This window comes from Notothenia rossii (genome assembly GCF_949606895.1).
Source record: "Notothenia rossii genome assembly, chromosome: 9".
Taxonomy (NCBI): Eukaryota; Metazoa; Chordata; class Actinopteri; order Perciformes; family Nototheniidae; genus Notothenia; species Notothenia rossii.
In genome coordinates, this window is record NC_136907.1 from 1,118,800 (window position 1) to 1,137,441 (window position 18,642).

Genomic DNA, 18,642 nt, shown 5'->3' on the forward strand with positions numbered 1-18,642 from the left:
CCCGACAGCCCGTCGTACGCTGCGCTGCCGAGTGTGCACACGAGAGAAGAAAACGTTAAGGCATCCACTAAACGTTTATCTTTAACGTCCACCAACAGCCCATGAGCACACAAAAAGTCCGCCCCAAGAAGAGGAAAAGAGATGTCCGCTGTTACAAACTCCCAGCTGAAACGCTGTCCACCGATGCACAAACACATAAGCCGTAATCCGTACGTGCGAATGGGTCCGCCGTTAGCCGTTGTTAGCCGTTGGCCGTGCCCGCCTCGAGTGATGTCTTCTCTCGACGCGGGAACCACACTCCGCTGCGCACCCGTGTCGCACAGAAACAGGTTCCCTGAAACACTGTCTTTGACGAAAAGGAGCCTGCCCGTGCCGCCGACACTCAGAGCCACGACTGAGCGTCGGCACCCCCGTTTCCCGGAGGCTTGTAGCTGCATGGAGCGATGCACCTCTTTGCCATCGTCCCGAAACGTGCATGGTAGAAACACTCACCGGTATCCCTTCGCCGACTCGGCGCCGCTGTGTCCGGCCTCCGCCATGCTTTCTTGCCCGCCGAAGGGCCGCTGTGCGCCACAGCCAACGCCTCCGCACCAGACTGTCGTGTAGCCAGGAAGAAACGGTCCGCTTCTCCGGCCAGCGCGCGGGGCTCCGTGATGGGTGTGTTGGCCAACGCCGTCTGGACCCGGGGAGGTAAGTGTTGAAGAAACATCTCCATGAACAAAATCTGGGTATCTTCCCCTCCTAGCAGGCTTAGCATCTTCTCCATCAACTGAGACGGCTTGCCATCTCCGAGGCCCTGAATGTCCATAATTTGGCGGGCTCTTTCTCTCGTCGATAAACCAAATGTCTTCAGGAGAAGAGCCTTGATAGCCTCGTATTTGCCGAGGCGTGGGGGTGCTGCGATGAAACCCACTAAGCTGGCTGAAGTAGAAACCCCCAGCGAAGCCACCACGTGGTAATATCTCAGCTCTTCGTCGTGGAGATGCTTGCAAGCGAAGTGAGCCTCCACGTGTGCAAACCATGCCTCCGCGGCATGCTCCCAAAACTCTGGCAGCTTAACGAAAACATCTCGTTCAGCCATGTTCAAAAACTGTTTTTCGGAAACTATCTCGAAAAATGCAGGGTCACCAGTGTAGTGCCGGTAAGAAGGAGTCGGAGACGGAGTATTTAAGATGGATTTCTACTCTTTATTTTCCATCAAACAATAGTGATACCAGACATGTACTCAGTGATGAGTCAAGTTAGAGTGTGTTGCTAGCTCTAGCTTGGCAACCTAAATCTCCGGTGTTACACTAAACAAGGTCCGTGTAGGAACTGTGACCCAAAAGTGAATTATGGTAACTAGAGTCACCACACAGTATTGATTTTAAATTGACATGCATCCGCTAAAGAAAAATAGTCCCTTGTTACTGTTTGAACTAACGGAGCAACGGCAGGAACTGCTTCGATAGTGTTTTTGGGGACCTTTTTGATTACAGATTTGAAAACATCGTTGCTTGCTTTAAAAGTAGCACAATTCATTATGTTAAACCTTCAAAAGTATCTAGATATCCCTGCCCTAATGCCAAAGTAAATATCAACTGAATATGTGTCGCTGTTTGATGTCTATGTCTGGACCGCTGCGTAAAAAGGAGGGTTTCTGTCCCGTTGCTTCTCTTCTTACTTATATAAGAATAAAACACGGAGGAGGGAGATCTCTTTTTCTTCCCCTCTTCTGACAGCCCAGCAGCTGATCGCAGAGCACGCTCCCCTCTCCTGCAGGGGGGGCGGGGGGGAGAATGTGAATACGCAAAGCAGTGGACACTGAAACATGCACATACATTGGATAAATAACATAGGAGTTTAGTTTACTTTATTTAATAAAAGAGCACATGTTCAATGTCAAAAGTGACCGTATTACTTCAGTTGCAATTTGGTGCTATATATATATATATATATTTTTTTTTCATAAAAAAAACAGCAGCGCCCCGCCAAGACAATGGTAGGGGAAACACTGCTGCAGGTTATGGAAAGGAGAGAAATGGGAAATTAATGTTGACAATGTTTTGTGATCATGTTAGCCTCTTCTGCATGAAAAAAACTCAGTCAAGCTAAATAAATGTCTTCTCAAACGTAAAGCTGTAACTTGCAAACAAATAATTTGTGTAATCATGTAAACTATTCGTCTTTTTATAACATATATTTTTGTTTGCAATTCTCTTTGCTTCTTTCTCAATGATCAGACTTTTGCCCTCGCTGCGGGCTATTGTAACTATTAAACCAGGGGTGCCCAACTAGTCGATCGCGAGATGTGTCTAAAAATAGAACAACAATATTCAGTTTTATCGTTAATGTCCTTTAACATAATCTTCCTTTGCCAGAATAATGCACTTGAGCGCATCAAAGCTTTGTGATTGGCCGGCGTGACCCCATGTGTCGGGGCGTGGCTGGTGGGCAGTGGGCACTAGTTGGCTGACGTTGTCCGTGGCAATAGGAGTGACTGTCCGCACACACACAAGACCGCAAGTATGGCAGAAGCAAAAAAGCCCAAAATATATAATTTTCACTCCGAGTGGGAGGATGATTATTTTGTTATCCATTCCATTCAAAGGGGGCGTGGCTTTATCGAAGAAGGGTCATTTAGGAGCGGCATTTCAAAACAGTGCACAAACGCTACGAGACGGAATCCCCTCCTAATTCGTAGTACCCCTCAATGCAGTGCGCAATGCCTCAACGTGGGCGGAGCTCAACCTTTCTCAACCTTTGAGGCACGTGACGTCCCGACTCCCGTGTTGTGTACCCAGTCACAAAAGTAACATAGTATATCTTATATTATTAATATATATATATTAGGGCCGGGACTTTAACGCGTTAATTAAGATTAATTAATTACACAAAAATTAACGCGTTAAAAAAATTAACGCATTTTAATCGCACTTATTTTTGCACCGCGGAACGTTTCTCACTGGATGAGTTTCAGGGGTACCGATTATACTGGAGCACCAACTAACGTTCATTACTTCAGACAACAACAAACCACAGTGAACAATAGTCAAACGTGAACGAAGAAGCTGATGAGACCGCTTTGGTTGGCCCCGTGGATGGGACATTTTGTTTTAAAAAACAGACGGATGGAAGCGTCGATAAGAGCACGGTTGTTTGCAAATTATGCAAAAAGGAATTTGCATATCACCGCAGCACATCAAGCCTCAAGTATCACCTCAATGCAAAACATATAGCAGCTAGCGTGGAAGCTAGCGCGGACGTTAGCCCGACTCGGAGTACAAGGACCCACACCCATTCTCACTGTTCTCAGGTCAAATATTTATATGTGATTAAAAATGCGATTAATTTCGATTAATTAATTACAAAGCCTCTAATTAATTAGATTAATTTTTTTAATCGAGTCCCGGCCCTAATATATATACATGTGTATATATATATATATAAATCAAGTTAGTTCTTCGAGTACATTTAGCATGATTATTGCACAGGTGTGCCTTAGGCTGGCCACAATAAAAGGCCACTCTGAAACGTGCAGTTTTGCTTTATTGGGGGGTTCGAAAATCAGTCAGGTTAAACCCTAACCCTAACATGTCACCCATTGAGCATGTTTGGGATGCTCTGGATCGGCGTATACGACAGCGTGTTCCAGTTCCTGCCAATATCCAGCAACTTGGTACAGCCATTGAAGAGGACCAACATTCCACAGGCCACAATCAACAACCTGATCAACTCTATGCCAAGGAGATGGGTGACATGTTAGGGTTAGGGTTTAACCCTAGGGTTTTCGGACCCCCCCAGACCCCCCCAATAAAGCAAAACTGCACGTTTCAGAGTGGCCTTTTATTGTGGCCAGCCTAAGGCACACCTGTGCAATAATCATGCTGTCTAATCAGCATCTTGATATGCCACACCTGTGAGGTGGGATGGATTATCTCGGCAAAGGAGAAGTGCTCACTATCACAGATTTTTTCAGATTTGATAACAATATTTGAAAGAAATTGTTATTTTGTGTTTATAGAAAATGTTTTAGATCTTTGAGTTCATCTCATGAAAAATGGGAGCAAAAACAAAAGTGTTGCATTTATATTTTTGTTCAGTGTAGTTACTGTGTACTGTGTAAGAATGCACCTGGTAAGGATGCCACCTAGTAAGGATGCACCTGGTAAGGATGCCAACTGGTAAGGATGCACATGGTAAGGATGCACATGGTAAGGATGCACCTGGTTAGGATGCCACCTAGTAAGGATGCACCTGGTAAGGATGCACCTGGTTAGGATGCCACCTAGTAAGGATGCCACCTAGTAAGGATGCACCTGGTAAGGATGCTCCTGGTAAGGATGCCACCTGGTAAGGATGCACCTGGTAAGGATGCCACCTGGTAAGGATGCTCCTGGTAAGGATGCCACCTAGTAAGGATGCCACCTAGTAAGGATGCACCTGGTAAGGATGCTCCTGGTAAGGATGCCACCTGGTAAGAATGCACCTGGTAAGGATGCCACCTAGTAAGGATGCACCTGGTAAGGATGCACATGGTAAGGATGCACATGGTAAGGATGCACCTGGTTAGGATGCCACCTAGTAAGGATGCCACCTAGTAAGGATGCACCTGGTAAGGATGCTCCTGGTAAGGATGCCACCTGGTAAGGATGCACCTGGTAAGGATGCCACCTGGTAAGGTGGCATGTCCAAAATAGGGGATCAATAAAGTGTATCTTTATCTAATCTATCCTCTTACTCACGGTAGACAGTCCTTCCAGTCCGGGTTTTCTGTTGATCCAGTCCGGGTTTTCTGGGTGATTGTGGATCTGTAACTTTCGGTTTCTGAAGCAAGAAAAATACAAATAACTGGAGAAATAGTCCGAAGCGGAGGGAGAAAACGTTTTTTAGAGATTCAAAGACTCCACTTTTGAGTTTTTACAAATACAACCATAGTTTTTACCGAACAATAAGAGTGTGTTGCTCCGAGATCTTCCTGCGGTTGTTACGCTGCAAAGGATGGCAGATACTGAATGTTGCCGCCAAACCTTCAACCAATCACAGTCTAGATGGGCGGGTCTGTGGGTGTTTACCTGGGAGGAAACCGGTGTCACATTACTTCTAACTTTAAGTGTCCTCTCCTGCTGATGTTCAGATGTATATCAGTATGTAGTGTCTCTACTTTAAAGAGTCCTCTCCTGCTGATGTTCAGGTGTATATCAGTATGTAGTGTCTCTACTTTAAAGAGTCCTCTCCTGCTGATGTTCAGGTGTATATCAGTATGTAGTGTCTCTACTTTAAAGAGTCCTCTCCTGCTGATGTTCAGGTGTATATCAGTATGTAGTGTCTCTACTTTAAAGAGTCCTCTCCTGCTGATGTTCAGGTGTATATCAGTATGTAGTGTCTCTACTTTAAAGAGTCCTCTCCTGCTGATGTTCAGGTGTATATCAGTATGTAGTGTCTCTACTTTAAAGAGTCCTCTCCTGCTGATGTTCAGGTGTATATCAGTATGTAGTGTCTCTACTTTAAAGAGTCCTCTCCTGCTGATGTTCAGGTGTATATCAGTATGTAGTGTCTCTACTTTAAAGAGTCCTCTCCTGCTGATGTTCAGGTGTATATCAGTATGTAGTGTCTCTACTTTAAAGAGTCCTCTCCTGCTGATGTTCAGGTGTATATCAGTATGTAGTGTCTCTACTTTAAAGAGTCCTCTCCTGCTGATGTTCAGGTGTATATCAGTATGTAGTGTCTCTATTTTAAAGAGTCCTCTCCTCCTGATGTTCAGGTGTATATCAGTATGTAGTGTCTCTACTTTAAAGAGTCCTCTCCTGCTGATGTTCAGGTGTATATCAGTATGTAGTGTCTCTACTTTAAAGAGTCCTCTCCTGCTGATGTTCAGGTGTATATCAGTATGTAGTGTCTCTACTTTAAAGAGTCCTCTCCTGCTGATGTTCAGGTGTATATCAGTATGTAGTGTCTCTACTTTAAAGAGTCCTCTCCTGCTGATGTTCAGGTGTATATCAGTATGTAGTGTCTCTACTTTAAAGAGTCCTCTCCTGCTGATGTTCAGGTGTATATCAGTATGTAGTGTCTCTACTTTAAAGAGTCCTCTCCTGCTGATGTTCAGGTGTATATCAGTATGTAGTGTCTCTACTTTAAAGAGTCCTCTCCTGCTGATGTTCAGGTGTATATCAGTATGTAGTGTCTCTACTTTAAAGAGTCCTCTCCTGCTGATGTTCAGGTGTATATCAGTATGTAGTGTCTCTATTTTAAAGAGTCCTCTCCTCCTGATGTTCAGGTGTATATCAGTATGTAGTGTCTCTACTTTAAAGAGTCCTCTCCTGCTGATGTTCAGGTGTATATCAGTATGTAGTGTCTCTACTTTAAAGAGTCCTCTCCTGCTGATGTTCAGGTGTATATCAGTATGTAGTGTCTCTACTTTAAAGAGTCCTCTCCTGCTGATGTTCAGGTGTATATCAGTATGTAGTGTCTCTACTTTAAAGAGTCCTCTCCTGCTGATGTTCAGGTGTATATCAGTATGTAGTGTCTCTACTTTAAAGAGTCCTCTCCTGCTGATGTTCAGGTGTATATCAGTATGTAGTGTCTCTACTTTAAAGAGTCCTCTCCTGCTGATGTTCAGGTGTATATCAGTATGTAGTGTCTCTACTTTAAAGATTCCTCTCCTTCTGATGTTCAGGTGTATATCAGTATGTAGTGTCTCTACTTTAAAGAGTCCTCTCCTGCTGATGTTCAGGTGTATATCAGTATGTAGTGTCTCTACTTTAAAGAGTCCTCTCCTGCTGATGTTCAGGTGTATATCAGTATGTAGTGTCTCTACTTTAAAGAGTCCTCTCCTGCTGATGTTCAGGTGTATATCAGTATGTAGTGTCTCTACTTTAAAGAGTCCTCTCCTGCTGATGTTCAGGTGTATATCAGTATGTAGTTTCTCTACTTTAAAGAGTCCTCTCCTGCTGATGTTCAGGTGTATATCAGTATGTAGTGTCTCTACTTTAAAGAGTCCTCTCCTGCTGATGTTCAGGTGTATATCAGTATGTAGTGTCTCTACTTTAAAGAGTCCTCTCCAGCTGATGTTCAGGTGTATATCAGTATGTAGTGTCTCTACTTTAAAGAGTCCTCTCCTGCTGATGTTCAGGTGTATATCAGTATGTAGTGTCTCTACTTGTGATGACCCCCCCTCCACACTACGTGAGGTGCCGTCTGTTTGTGTGTGGTTTGTGGGTGTTCACAGGTTCTGGTGGTGATGAGCCGCACCTGTCGGGGAGGATATAGGAGGAGCCCAGGCGGATACACTCACTCCGGGCCACCCGGGGATCTGTTGTCGCATCTTCCACTTTGTTTACTTACAATAAACGTCTTTGTTATTTATACCCCTCGTCTCGCCTCCCTGCTTTTTGTTACAGCCCAGGAGCTCGTCGCTTTGGACCTGGGAACGTTTGATGATAGATGTCCGTTGTGGGGACGGATTTTGGACAGCTATTTCCGCTGAGTACGGCTGACTTTTTTGGGAGTAGCGTTACGGGGGTAAGTGTTTTGCAGTTATGATAACAGGGGGGATGTGTTGCAGCGAGTATGAACACAGTCAAGTTAGTTACCGTGGTTTCTGTCCCTGTTTCAGTACGGTCTCCCTTGGAGGTCGTAGGGGGGGCTGTTAGTGCGGTGTGAAAGTGGTTAGAGCTATTAGCTCAGGAGCACGCCGAGGCTGCGGGTGGAGTTGCCGGTTTGCTGGTCACTTCGCCGAGCTTACGGTATTAAGTGCGTAAGTACCCGCCATAACTAGCACCTGAAGACTAGCGGGGAGTTTAGCCAGTTACTATGAGACAGTTACGGTACGTCCACACAGCAGCTTTGAAAAAATCTTGGAGCTGGGCGTGTCTGAGAGCTTGGGGATTTTTCGCGAACAACGCGACCAACAACCAATCACATGAATCTCCCGCCCCGACATACAAAGCAAAAAACCCCGGGGATTTTATGCAAGCAATATATATATATATATAAATATATATATATATATATATATATATATATATATATATATATATATATATAAAGTCCCCAAACAGGCGAAAACCTACCAGTTTCACCCACTGTCTCTGCCACCTCCCTCCATGCCTGGTTCCTCCGGTTGGTATCCCGGTAAATAGTTCTGGTCGTAAAGAACCGGGTGATTTGCTACCGTAATTTCTCGTTTGGAATATGAGGAAATGATGTGAACAGTCTGGCTCTCCCAGCTTGCACGCGGTTTGATTGGCTAGCGCTTGTACTGTCAGATTTGCATAAACGGGATTTGATTGGCTGACGCTTCCACCTCAGCTTCAAAAGTTGAACATTGCTCAACTTTTGAATCCTGAAAATCCTGTAAATCTTTGCTTCCCCACAATGCAGTTCGGCGAAAAGCGAGGCAAAGTGACGTCATCCCCATTCAAAGTCAATGGGCAGAGAAGCGTTGGAAGCGTTGGAAGATTTTTTTTAAGCTGCTGTGTGGACGTACCTTTAGAGCAGGGGTGGGGAACCTTTTTCCTCTCAAGGGCCATTTCAATTTTTTCAACATCCTCAGAGGGTCGTACAAATTATTGAACTCTGCTTAAAAATACTAAAATCACAGCCCATTCATTTGGCCTTTCTTTCATGCTGTGCACGGTGTGGCATGACCACCAAAACAGAAAGATTTGGACACAAGATGTGTGCAAATGTATTTAGTTTCCAATCCATGTGGAAATTATTTAACTGGGGGTGGAACCTAGCCTCTTCTAGGGGGGTCTGGGGGCATGCTCCCCCGGGAAGATTATTTTTTAAATGTTGAAGTTAAAAGAATCAATCTGGTGCACTTAGAGAGCAACATTAGGAGCTCTATGGGTATATCTCTCAACACCCAGATGAAACACAACTGGAAGCAGATTTCTTTTTCTTTATGGATATTTTACAAATCACTCTCCTTTCAAACTGTATTCTTGTTTATTAATAACAACTTTTTTTTAATGTCATATAGTATTTTATACCTGTTTACTTTATTCTCTTGATTTTTTTATAACTATAATGATCATATAAAGATGTGCCTTTACCTCACTGGTTGTAGAAAAAGCTTCTTCTATTCGTTAGCATAGCTAGCTAACCAGATGCTAATAACAACAAAGTTATTGACTGTATGATCAGTATGACAGATGAACAGATCGCCACTGGGCTTTCAACTAAAGACACAGACACGCAGAAACTGCTGCATGTGTACAGCTCCTTATGGGTACTGCAATTTATGGAAGTGCCGGAGCCGCGTTCTGCTGCTCTCCGTCAGAACTGCACCCCTCTCAGACGAGACATATACCACGTGATGACACCTTAGGCTCGAGTTGTGTTCAAGGACCCTGACCTTGGCCAGGAAAAACAGGCACTCGCTTGTTTAATTCTTTTGCGGTCTAGATTTCTTTATTTTTTTTCTTTTTTGCGTGTGTTTATAAATTACCTCGAGGGCCGTACCAAATTGTCTCGCGGGCCGTATACAGCCCGGGGGCCGCAGGTTCCCCACCCCTGCTTTAGAGGGACGGGCCGCGGTAGCGTGTAGGCTGTGTAGTAGCGTGAGCGTGCACTCAGTGTGCCATGATGGAGAGTGTGGAGGATTTTGTGAGAGCGCCTACAGAGGAGCTACTGGAAGGCTTCTCACGTGAGCAGCTGATCTGTGTTGCTGAACATTTCCGCTTGGATGTTGGGGATAAAAGGATGAAGGAAAACATAGGAGGGATTGTTAGAGCAATTCTGTTCGACTTAGGTGTTTTCAAAGGGGGGAAATATACTGTTGACCCGAGCAGAGACAGTGGCAGTACGTCTGGTTGCCGTGATACAGACCTGACTTTTGAACAGAGAAAGGAGTTGTTGCAGTTGCAAAGTTCAGATATGTATCTGGCTGCTCCTGTAAATAAAGAAGAAAACTAAAATATCAATTTACGTCATAATCTCAATAAACCTCCATTTATTTTGATCTGTGCTCAAATGGTTCAACACTATTTGTTTTTAAATTCAGTTTTTTCTCTTAATCTGCTGCCCAGACACTTACTGTGATGTCTAAAGATCTTAATCTTAACACAGTGTGTATCTCTGTGTATAAACATATATATATATATATATATATATATATATATATATATATATATATATATATATATATATATATATATATATATATATTTACAGTCCAAGGTGTTAACGTATGTATTCCTCAGTCAGTTGATGCAGCAGCTAAATGTCTTCGATCAGGATCGCCGACTTGGTGCTGAAGAAGATTCCCAGCATCCCCTGCAAGAGAAACCACTTCCCCGTTTAGGTGAATTATTCATATTTAGGTATTTATTTAGACAAAGTAAGGGTTTCAATGATTTACTTAAAGTTGTCATGAATTACAAGCAGCCCTAATGCGAAAGTCAATAAAAGAGTTCGTAAGCTCCAACTGGTCCAAAACTCAGCCGCCGTATCATTACCAGAACTCCTTCCACTGATCATATCACCCGGTTCTTCAACAACTCCACTGGCTCCCCGCTAAATACTGCATCCTTCAACATGTGGCTCCTCACCTTCGAGGCCCTTCACACCTCCATATCTCTCTGAACTCCTTCACACCTACACTCCCTCTCGTGCTCTCCGACCCTCCTCTGCCTTCCAGCTCACTGTACCTTCTGCCCGCCTGAGGACCACCATGGGGTCACGAGCCTTCAGCCCCCCGTCTCTGGAGCTCTCTCCCACAAGACATCCGCAATATGGACTCACTCTCAACCTTCAAGTCCTGCGTGAAAACCCTCCATCTGAGGCTTTTATAAAAACATGTGTACCTTTATTATAACGGTGACTGTCTCTAACACATGTGGATCATTTCCCCTCATGCTCCATTTATGGAAACACTGACTTCCTGTTCTTCATTTAAGTCACATTTATTTTGCCTCTTTAGTTCCTCTTTATATTCTGAATATTGATCATATTTGCATCTGTTCATTTACTGGAGTATTGTTGCATTGCGATGGTACATCTCTGTGTTAAACAAGTAACATAATGAAACACAACATTATTATATATTACTGTTATGGCTCCTACACACGGCGGCATTCGAAGTTCACTGGATATAAAATCCCCAAACAGGCGAAAACCTACCAGTTTCACCCATTGTCTCTGCCCCCCCCCCCCCCCCCCCCCCCTCCATGCCTGGCTCCTCCGGTTTGAATCCCGGTAGATGAACAGGGACTGCTCATAAAGCACCGGGTGATTCCCTACCGCTATGATTATTTTCTCCTCTATTTTTTGAAGATGAGGAAATGAACTGCGGTCTGGCTCTCCCAGCATACACGCGGTTTGATTGGCTAGCGCTTGTACTGGATGATTTGCATAAACGGGATTTGATTGGCTGACGCCTCCATCGAGGCGGCAAAAGTAGAACATTGCTCTACTTTTGCAGCGAGCACCGCGAGAGAAGCTACGCTTTGCTCCCACAATGCAGTTTGGCGAATGGTGACGTCACGTCATTCAAAGCGAATGGGCAGAAGCGTTGAAGCGGCAACGCACGCCGCCGTGTGTAGGGGCCGTTAGTGTGTACTGTTAATATATGTGCTATATACTTTAATATTCTACATTAATACTCCTGTCACCAGCTAGTGTATTATCATGATTTCATCAGTGTATATTAATAATACATATTGTAAATGTTACTTTCTGACAGAGAACGTTTGTGACTGCAGAGTCAAAAACCCACAAAGTACACCCTGTAGCGAGTAAAACTCTAACACAGAAAAGACCTCCCCAAAACGCCTCGTTGGAGATTTCTCATTTTCCAATGTTTTCTTCCTGGGTATCACAACGTGTGAATACCCAGAGGCCACACCCTCTGCCAGCCTTTCACGAAACAAAGCTTCCCAAACCTTTCAGGATTCATGCCGGATATGTACCGCGTAGGAAGAACGATGCTGTTCCTGCTTTGTTTGGACCAGCGGGAGATTCGGTACACAGCCTGTAAGTATTCATTGTTGTTTGTGTATTTATGATGTTTAAAGCAAACAAGGTATCTACCAGGCCTGTTTCAATGGGTAAACGTTTTTCGGGCTGCTACGTTGAAATGCTCTCTGCAGACCCATGCTCACAGCGTTATAAACCTTTCTCTGACTCAATATCAAGCCACACTGATTGTTTTTACTTCGGCTGTGAGTGTTTGTGTGCTCAGGATGACTTTGGCTTGTTCTCGCTGTATCGCCGACACGGAAGCCAGTCTGCTGGGAGCAGAGCCTCACAGGGAGGGGGGGGGGGCAGGAGCTCCATCAAGCCGTGTAGGACAGAGAGTGAATACACATACTTTACAGAGATGCTGTTTGAGAAACCAGTGTGAGTTTGGAAAGTTGCACAATATAAATCTATTCTAGTAGACCTCAACAATGGAATTATGATCAGTAGAAATGGCCATGACATGGGACCTTTAAGTAAAAACCCTTAGTGCTCGCTTGCTATAATTCGTATACAAATGTGCAATCCCTATCTGCAATCAAATCTGAACAAACAAACATTTGTTTAAAGTTTGCCGTAGTTCACACAAGTGTTGTTCGATCTCTCGTATCCGTAGCGTAATAACATCCATTAATCTGGTTGGAAATTATTTATAAAAAAACATTAGTGCTTCATAACTTTCCTGACAATCATCATGTCTTGATTTCCCTTAGTCTCAAAGTGATCAGGTCTGCCCCATCTGTCTACTCTTTTAATGTGTTACTATGTGCAATGCCTTGTTTGGTTTATGCTGCTGCGACAAAACGTTTTTCCCAAATTGAGATTAATAGAGTACATCTTATCTTATTTTATCTTATCTTACATCCATGGATACAATGCAAACTTAACAACATTTTACTTCCTGTTTACAGCCCTCAAAACATTATGGGAACTGTGCACCCAAAACATAAATAAGATAAGATAAGCACAACAGACATGGCATGTACGATACTAATGAAAAAGACTAGAAATAAAGCAAAAAGTAGAAAATATACCTGTTGAATTTAAATGTAAAGCAAGTTAGTATATATACATAAGTATGTGAGGGATGGAATATCAAATATGAAACTGAATATATAAATGCAAAATGTAACAATAAAGCTCATGACCCGTTGTATTGAAGAGTCTGACCAAATATTTGAACTGGGCGTGACGTCACCTGAGTGAGTGGTGTCATTCAGGAGTTTAACAAACAACACGATATGTAAGCCAAACTAAACTGCTTTGTCGGGCTAAAACTTGATACAGGCCCTTTCTTTACAACATGATGTTACTTACTCAACGTCTCTGTCTGTCTTTGAATATATGTGAATTGTAATGGTAGGTTCATTGTGTTCACTGTGAATATCAGTCTGTCGATGATCAGAGGCTGTTGTTGGGGCTGCAGAACCTTTTCATATTTTAGTTTTGTAGGCAGGCCATGCAGGCCAGCCCGATGGTCACCAAGGTTCATGTTTTAATAACATTTTCACAAATAAAAAGCACCGTTTTGAGATTTTTAGGAATAAAATCAACATTTTGAGTAAAAAGTGAGAATGTTGGGGGGAAAGTCAGGATTTTGAGATTTTGAGTAAAAAGTCAGTGTGACTTCCCTGTTTGTTGATAACTGTGACGCGGCTCCTCCGTAGTGGCGAAGCAGAGATCAAAGATGGTCTCTGCTGAGTGCCGACAGGATGAGAGGATATTATTTGAATGAATCGTTTTGTTACCGATGCAAAGAAGCTACAATCGATGCATCGCGAGTTCAACCCAAACTGTAGCCGGTGTGCTCGCTCTCACCCGGAGCACTCGCGAATCGATGAATCTTAACATCCCTAGTGTGCACGTTTCCTGATCATTTCGTTGATATTTTTTAATAAAGTCAAGTAGAAATAAAGCTTTTTTCATGATATCTTTGGATCTCTTTGGATTTATTGTTTCCAGTTGCTGGGCAGCGAGGAGAATCTCAAAACTGAGATATTAAAAAAGGCTCATAATTCCCTTTTTAATATATATTTCAAACTGCTGAGAGAACATCCATAGTGTTATCCAGCAATTAGAAAATAAAAGGACCAACTTATTGAAGCACAGGATTAAAAAAACAGTCTCAGCTTTCAGAATCTCTTTATTAGTAAAACATGAGATTGGAGAGGACTGAAACCTCTCAACATGACTCAAAGAAAGGACTTGAGTTGTTCCGTAAACTTTCCGCAGACGACCCTCAAACTGCACCTGCAGGTGAGCGCTTGTCTTGTTGGTGCGGAGTAATCTGATTACTTCATATCGTCCTCATCTGGCGATCCTGGACAAACACACAAATCACAATTATTCTTTATTATTTGTTGTTATTTAGTTTAGTCTGTCCTGTTAGTCTGTACAACACTCTTACATGTTGGCTCCATGGCCTGTTTTGGTAATCAGAATCAGAATCCCTGTATTCGTCCCACAGAGGGGAAATGTACATAGTTACAGCAGAAAAGAGACAAAGACAGCTTGATGTTACCTGGAAGCATGCAAACAAAGTATTAAGGTATGATCAAAAGTTACACAATTTACAAAATACACATCCTGTAACAGTTCTGAAACACTTTCTTTCTCGCAGGTTTACGTCCACGAAAATGTGTACAAAAATGTGTTCTGAAACATGTTTGGAAAACGCGTACGGAAACGTGTACTGATATGTGAACGGAAGCGTTATGTGTTTCATATCAAATACAAAATGCAATGTTTGTTTAACAATGTTTTCCAGGGGTCTGCTCCGGTTCTGTTTTCTGTCTTATAAGTTATTTTGCATCAAACTTATTTTGTCAACAGCGACTTCTTCTGATCCTGTTTCATTTCGTACTGCTACGAAATAAGTTAAAGAATTATTTTAAACGTTTCGAGAAGGACACGCCCCCCGCTGAGCTGACCAGGATTTATTTCTCCATGCATGTATTTTTCTTGTTATTTCTGACCTTGGTTTTTGCTCCTTGAATTTCTTCAGCTCGTCCTTGATGTCTCTGAGCGGCTGCTGCACTTTGTTGTCCAGCCTGGGCAGGTTCCTCATCAGGCAGTCGATGACTTGGATGGATTCCTCTGTGCCGTAGTACTGGATGATGAGGTTGGTCATGTCGCCAGGCAGCCGCCCCTCCTTCTTCCCCTGAGGGATCTTCTCCAGGCTGGACCCAAGTTTCTTGAACTCGACCTCCGTCAGCTCGTCCAGGATGGAGCTCAGCACCGTCCTCCACTTCGTCTCCAATTTGTCCAGGGCCATCTGAGAACAAACAGGAGGAGGTGTAGAGTAACTAAGTACATTTACTCAAGTACTTTACACAATAACAACTTTGAGGTACTTGTACTCCTCTACAGTTCAGAGGTACATGGTGTACTTCTCCTCCTCTACATGTATTTAATACCTTTAGTTACTTTACAGATCTGGATGAATGATGTGAAATATAATCAAGTGTTAAATCAGACTTTAGTTCCACCTGGAGTAAATCCACCAGCTACCCTGCAGTATACAAAGTCATTCAAACTAGCTGCACCTTTACCAGCTTTGAGAACACTTTCATGATCAATCATTATAAAACATATCATATCTATTATTCTGAAATGGACCAATCTGCACAATGACTACTTTTACTGTCTTTCACTATATTTTGATGAGAATACTTTTCTACTTTTACTTGAGGAACATTTTGAATGCAGGACTTTTACTGTAACAGAGTATTCCTACACTCTGGTACTTCTACTTTTACTCAAGTACAAGATCTGAGTACTTCTACTTTTACTCAAGAACAAGATCTGAGTACTTCTACTTTTACTCAAGTACAAGATCTGAGTACTTCTACTTTTACTCAAGAACAAGATCTGAGTACTTCTACTTTTACTCAAGTACAAGATCTGAGTACTTCTACTTTTACTCAAGTACAAGATCTGAGTACTTCTACTTTTACTGTAACAGAGTATTCCTACAGAAAATCCTAATCAGAAACAGTTTATTGCCGGGTAGGTTCACACGTACGAGGAATTTGACTTGATGTCATGGTGCATACATAAAATATAAAACAAAACATTTCTGGTACTTCTACTTTTACTCAAGAACACAATCTGCATTGTATTTATAGAGCGTTAGTCGTAGTGTACTAACCCTAACCTCTCAGGATATATTTTACTTTTCCCATTTTTCAATACTGATAGGATTCATGGTTTTCACCGAACAGGAGGAGATTTACCTCTGAAGTGAAGTACAGTCACAGTTTAAAGAGCAGGGAATACTAAAACACCTTAAAGTAACCCTTAAAGTAACCCTTAAAGTAACCCTTAAGTAAATGTATAATGACATGTATCTCACAGATAGATTTCCTCAACAAACTGAGAGTGAACTTCTTCCTTCAACCTCAGCCCGGGTTTTCACACGCGGTATATGTTTTAATCAGATTTATAGAGAGGAAGTCAGAGGAGCGGGAAATCTGAAGCTGTTTGGATCGTACCAACTGAAATCTTGATTTGCTGTCAATCTGGAATAGAACAAATATATAACGGAGAGGGGGGGGGTTATATTCTCCAAACTTTCATGTTAATCCCTCATGACATCCAGTCAGTCCCCCCTCCAGTGAAGAATGTTTATTCTATTCTTAACTAGTTTGAATCTTACCCAAACAGTATTACAATGCTACTATTCTAGATGTTAATACAGGTTTTGTGTTTTTTTTACAAAGGCTAACTAAAAGCCCTGACGCAAGCAAGTGTGCTTTTTCTATATCAGGTTATCTCACCTCGTCTCGCATGTGTGGCTGATTATCTGCGGGAATAAGAGGGAAACAGAAGGACACTTAACAAACATCACATTTTAAAATGTCAACCTCACAGTAACAATAGGGAAGCTGTGGCTCAGTGGATAGTGTGCTAGACTTCGAATCAGGGGATAGCAAGTTCGAGTCCCACTGCAGTCAGCATGTGGTTGTGTCCCTGACACACTTCACCCCAAAGTGCTCCTGTGAGGATTGTCCACAGTACTGAATGTATGTAATCGCTTTGGATAAAAGCGTCTAACACGCATTTGGAATACGTACTAGTCATTTGCAGGGCCGGTTCGAACCAATTTGCTGCCCTAAGCAGCTTTGCCACAAAATCGTACAGTAGAAAAAGATAAAAGTATCCAAGGAATACACAAAATAATATAAAGAATAAATGAAAAATCTCTACAAAAGACCAATACACTACAAAAAGAGAAACGTATTGACATGTTGGTTATATACATTAAGAAGGTTTCAAATGTATTCAGTATTGTATGAACATGTTTTAATTGGGGGGTGTACGTCACATCCTCTAGGGGGGTCCGGGGGTATGCCCCCCCGGAAAGAAATGTTTTTACATTTTATAGTAAAATGGTTCAATCTGATGCACTTTGAGCACACAATTACTATTGATTAGATCTAGGGGGCACAACTCTAAAACACCAATATGAAAAATATTGGTTTATATTTTAATAATCAAATAAGTATGTGAACATAACCAATAACCCATAGCCAACAACAAATAAATGTAACTTATTTTATTTTGGTTGTTCATTTATATCTTATTTACCAAGTTAACATTTATTTATGCATATTTTTTTATCTCTAGTTCTAAACGATATTTTTGGTTTACTGTCCTATAGTGTATATTGAAATGATTTCAAACCTGTTTATCCCAATAATTATAAAGGTGTACCTTGGAAATATGTGTTTACATGAATTGCATTAATCTCTCTCGCTCGCTCCCACGCCCACTTTGGCTGTGAGCCGCGGACGCCTGATAAGCCAACACCAGGGACGTGCACAGGTACGGGCTAATGTTGCCCGGGCAACAGCCCGTTTGCCCTTTTTGGCTGACCTGCCACTCTGGAGAGAGCGAGAGTATTTTTCTTTTTATGTTGTGGCCCGATCAACATGATAAGCCCACACTGATTAGTGTAGCGTCTCGCTGCAGGAAACACAACTTTGTCAGCGCTGTCATCTGCCCCCAGTCACGTGACTTTGTTTACAATCTGACTGCTGAAAGCAAAGGAAAGCCCTCCGGTTAAAATGCTAAAGCTAAGGCTACAATAATTGTATTGCTGCGAACTAGCACCACGACATTGAAACATCAACTTTGTTCCAATTTAATTTCACCTTGCTATGTGTTTTTAAAGCATATTTAAAAACGGGACATTTCCGGGGACAGATTGACCCGGGGGATAGCCACCAAATGCCTGCCTGACTTTGGCAGGCATTTCCCTTCGATTCTATTGGCTCTAGCGGTTAAAAAGATGTGCCAATCATCAAAATCGACCAATGAGTTCCAGAGATGTGGCAAATCCACCAAAATGACCCCAGAAGTGTTTTTTTTTTCTAAACCTCTCTAAAAGGTCAAATATCACTTGTTTTGCATCAGTCCTGAAACAGGGTACTTATTATATGTTATAGTTTAGATTCCTAAAGCTTTTATTCTACTAACCCATCATCCAAGGGTGCTTTTCACTATAAGTCATGTTGTTTTTTTGGACGGACACTATAATTACAGTTTTTTACTATGTTCAATCTGAATCTTCTTTAAAATAATAACATCTATATTGATTCTGACTCGTCTGCATCCAACTCACAGATTTATCATTACTTTGAGAACAAAGATTATTAATGTAACCCTTTTAGAAGATATGGTCCTTTGTTCTGGGAA

At 42.3% G+C, this 18,642-nt stretch overlaps 2 protein-coding genes across 6 annotated transcripts in view; both read right to left on the reverse strand.

Annotated features, from left to right (window-relative positions):
• The window catches only part of LOC307018353 (uncharacterized protein), a gene marked incomplete at its 3' end in the record, with an annotated part of 48,094 nt that extends 43,361 nt beyond the window's left edge, over positions 1 to 4,733 (reverse strand). The window contains exon 1 of the mRNA XM_079648584.1: positions 4,725 to 4,733. The remainder of the gene's footprint in view (positions 1 to 4,724) is intronic.
• LOC307017666 (uncharacterized protein) overlaps positions 1 to 18,642 on the reverse strand; it is a 108,251-nt gene that overhangs the window by 67,788 nt on the left and 21,821 nt on the right. Inside the window, exons 19-21 of one of the 5 annotated variants that reach the window (XM_079647351.1) lie at positions 16,722 to 16,747; positions 14,919 to 15,217; positions 14,069 to 14,263 (exon numbers count right to left, since the gene is read on the reverse strand). In XM_079647351.1, coding sequence (XP_079503477.1) covers positions 14,251 to 14,263; positions 14,919 to 15,217; positions 16,722 to 16,747 — 338 coding nt within the window. In that variant the 3' untranslated portion in view covers positions 14,069 to 14,250. Of the gene's footprint in view, positions 1 to 14,068; positions 14,264 to 14,918; positions 15,218 to 16,721; positions 16,748 to 18,642 lie in introns of those variants that run through there. The other 4 variants (XM_079647352.1, XM_079647353.1, XM_079647350.1 and 1 more) reach the window with 4 other exon arrangements.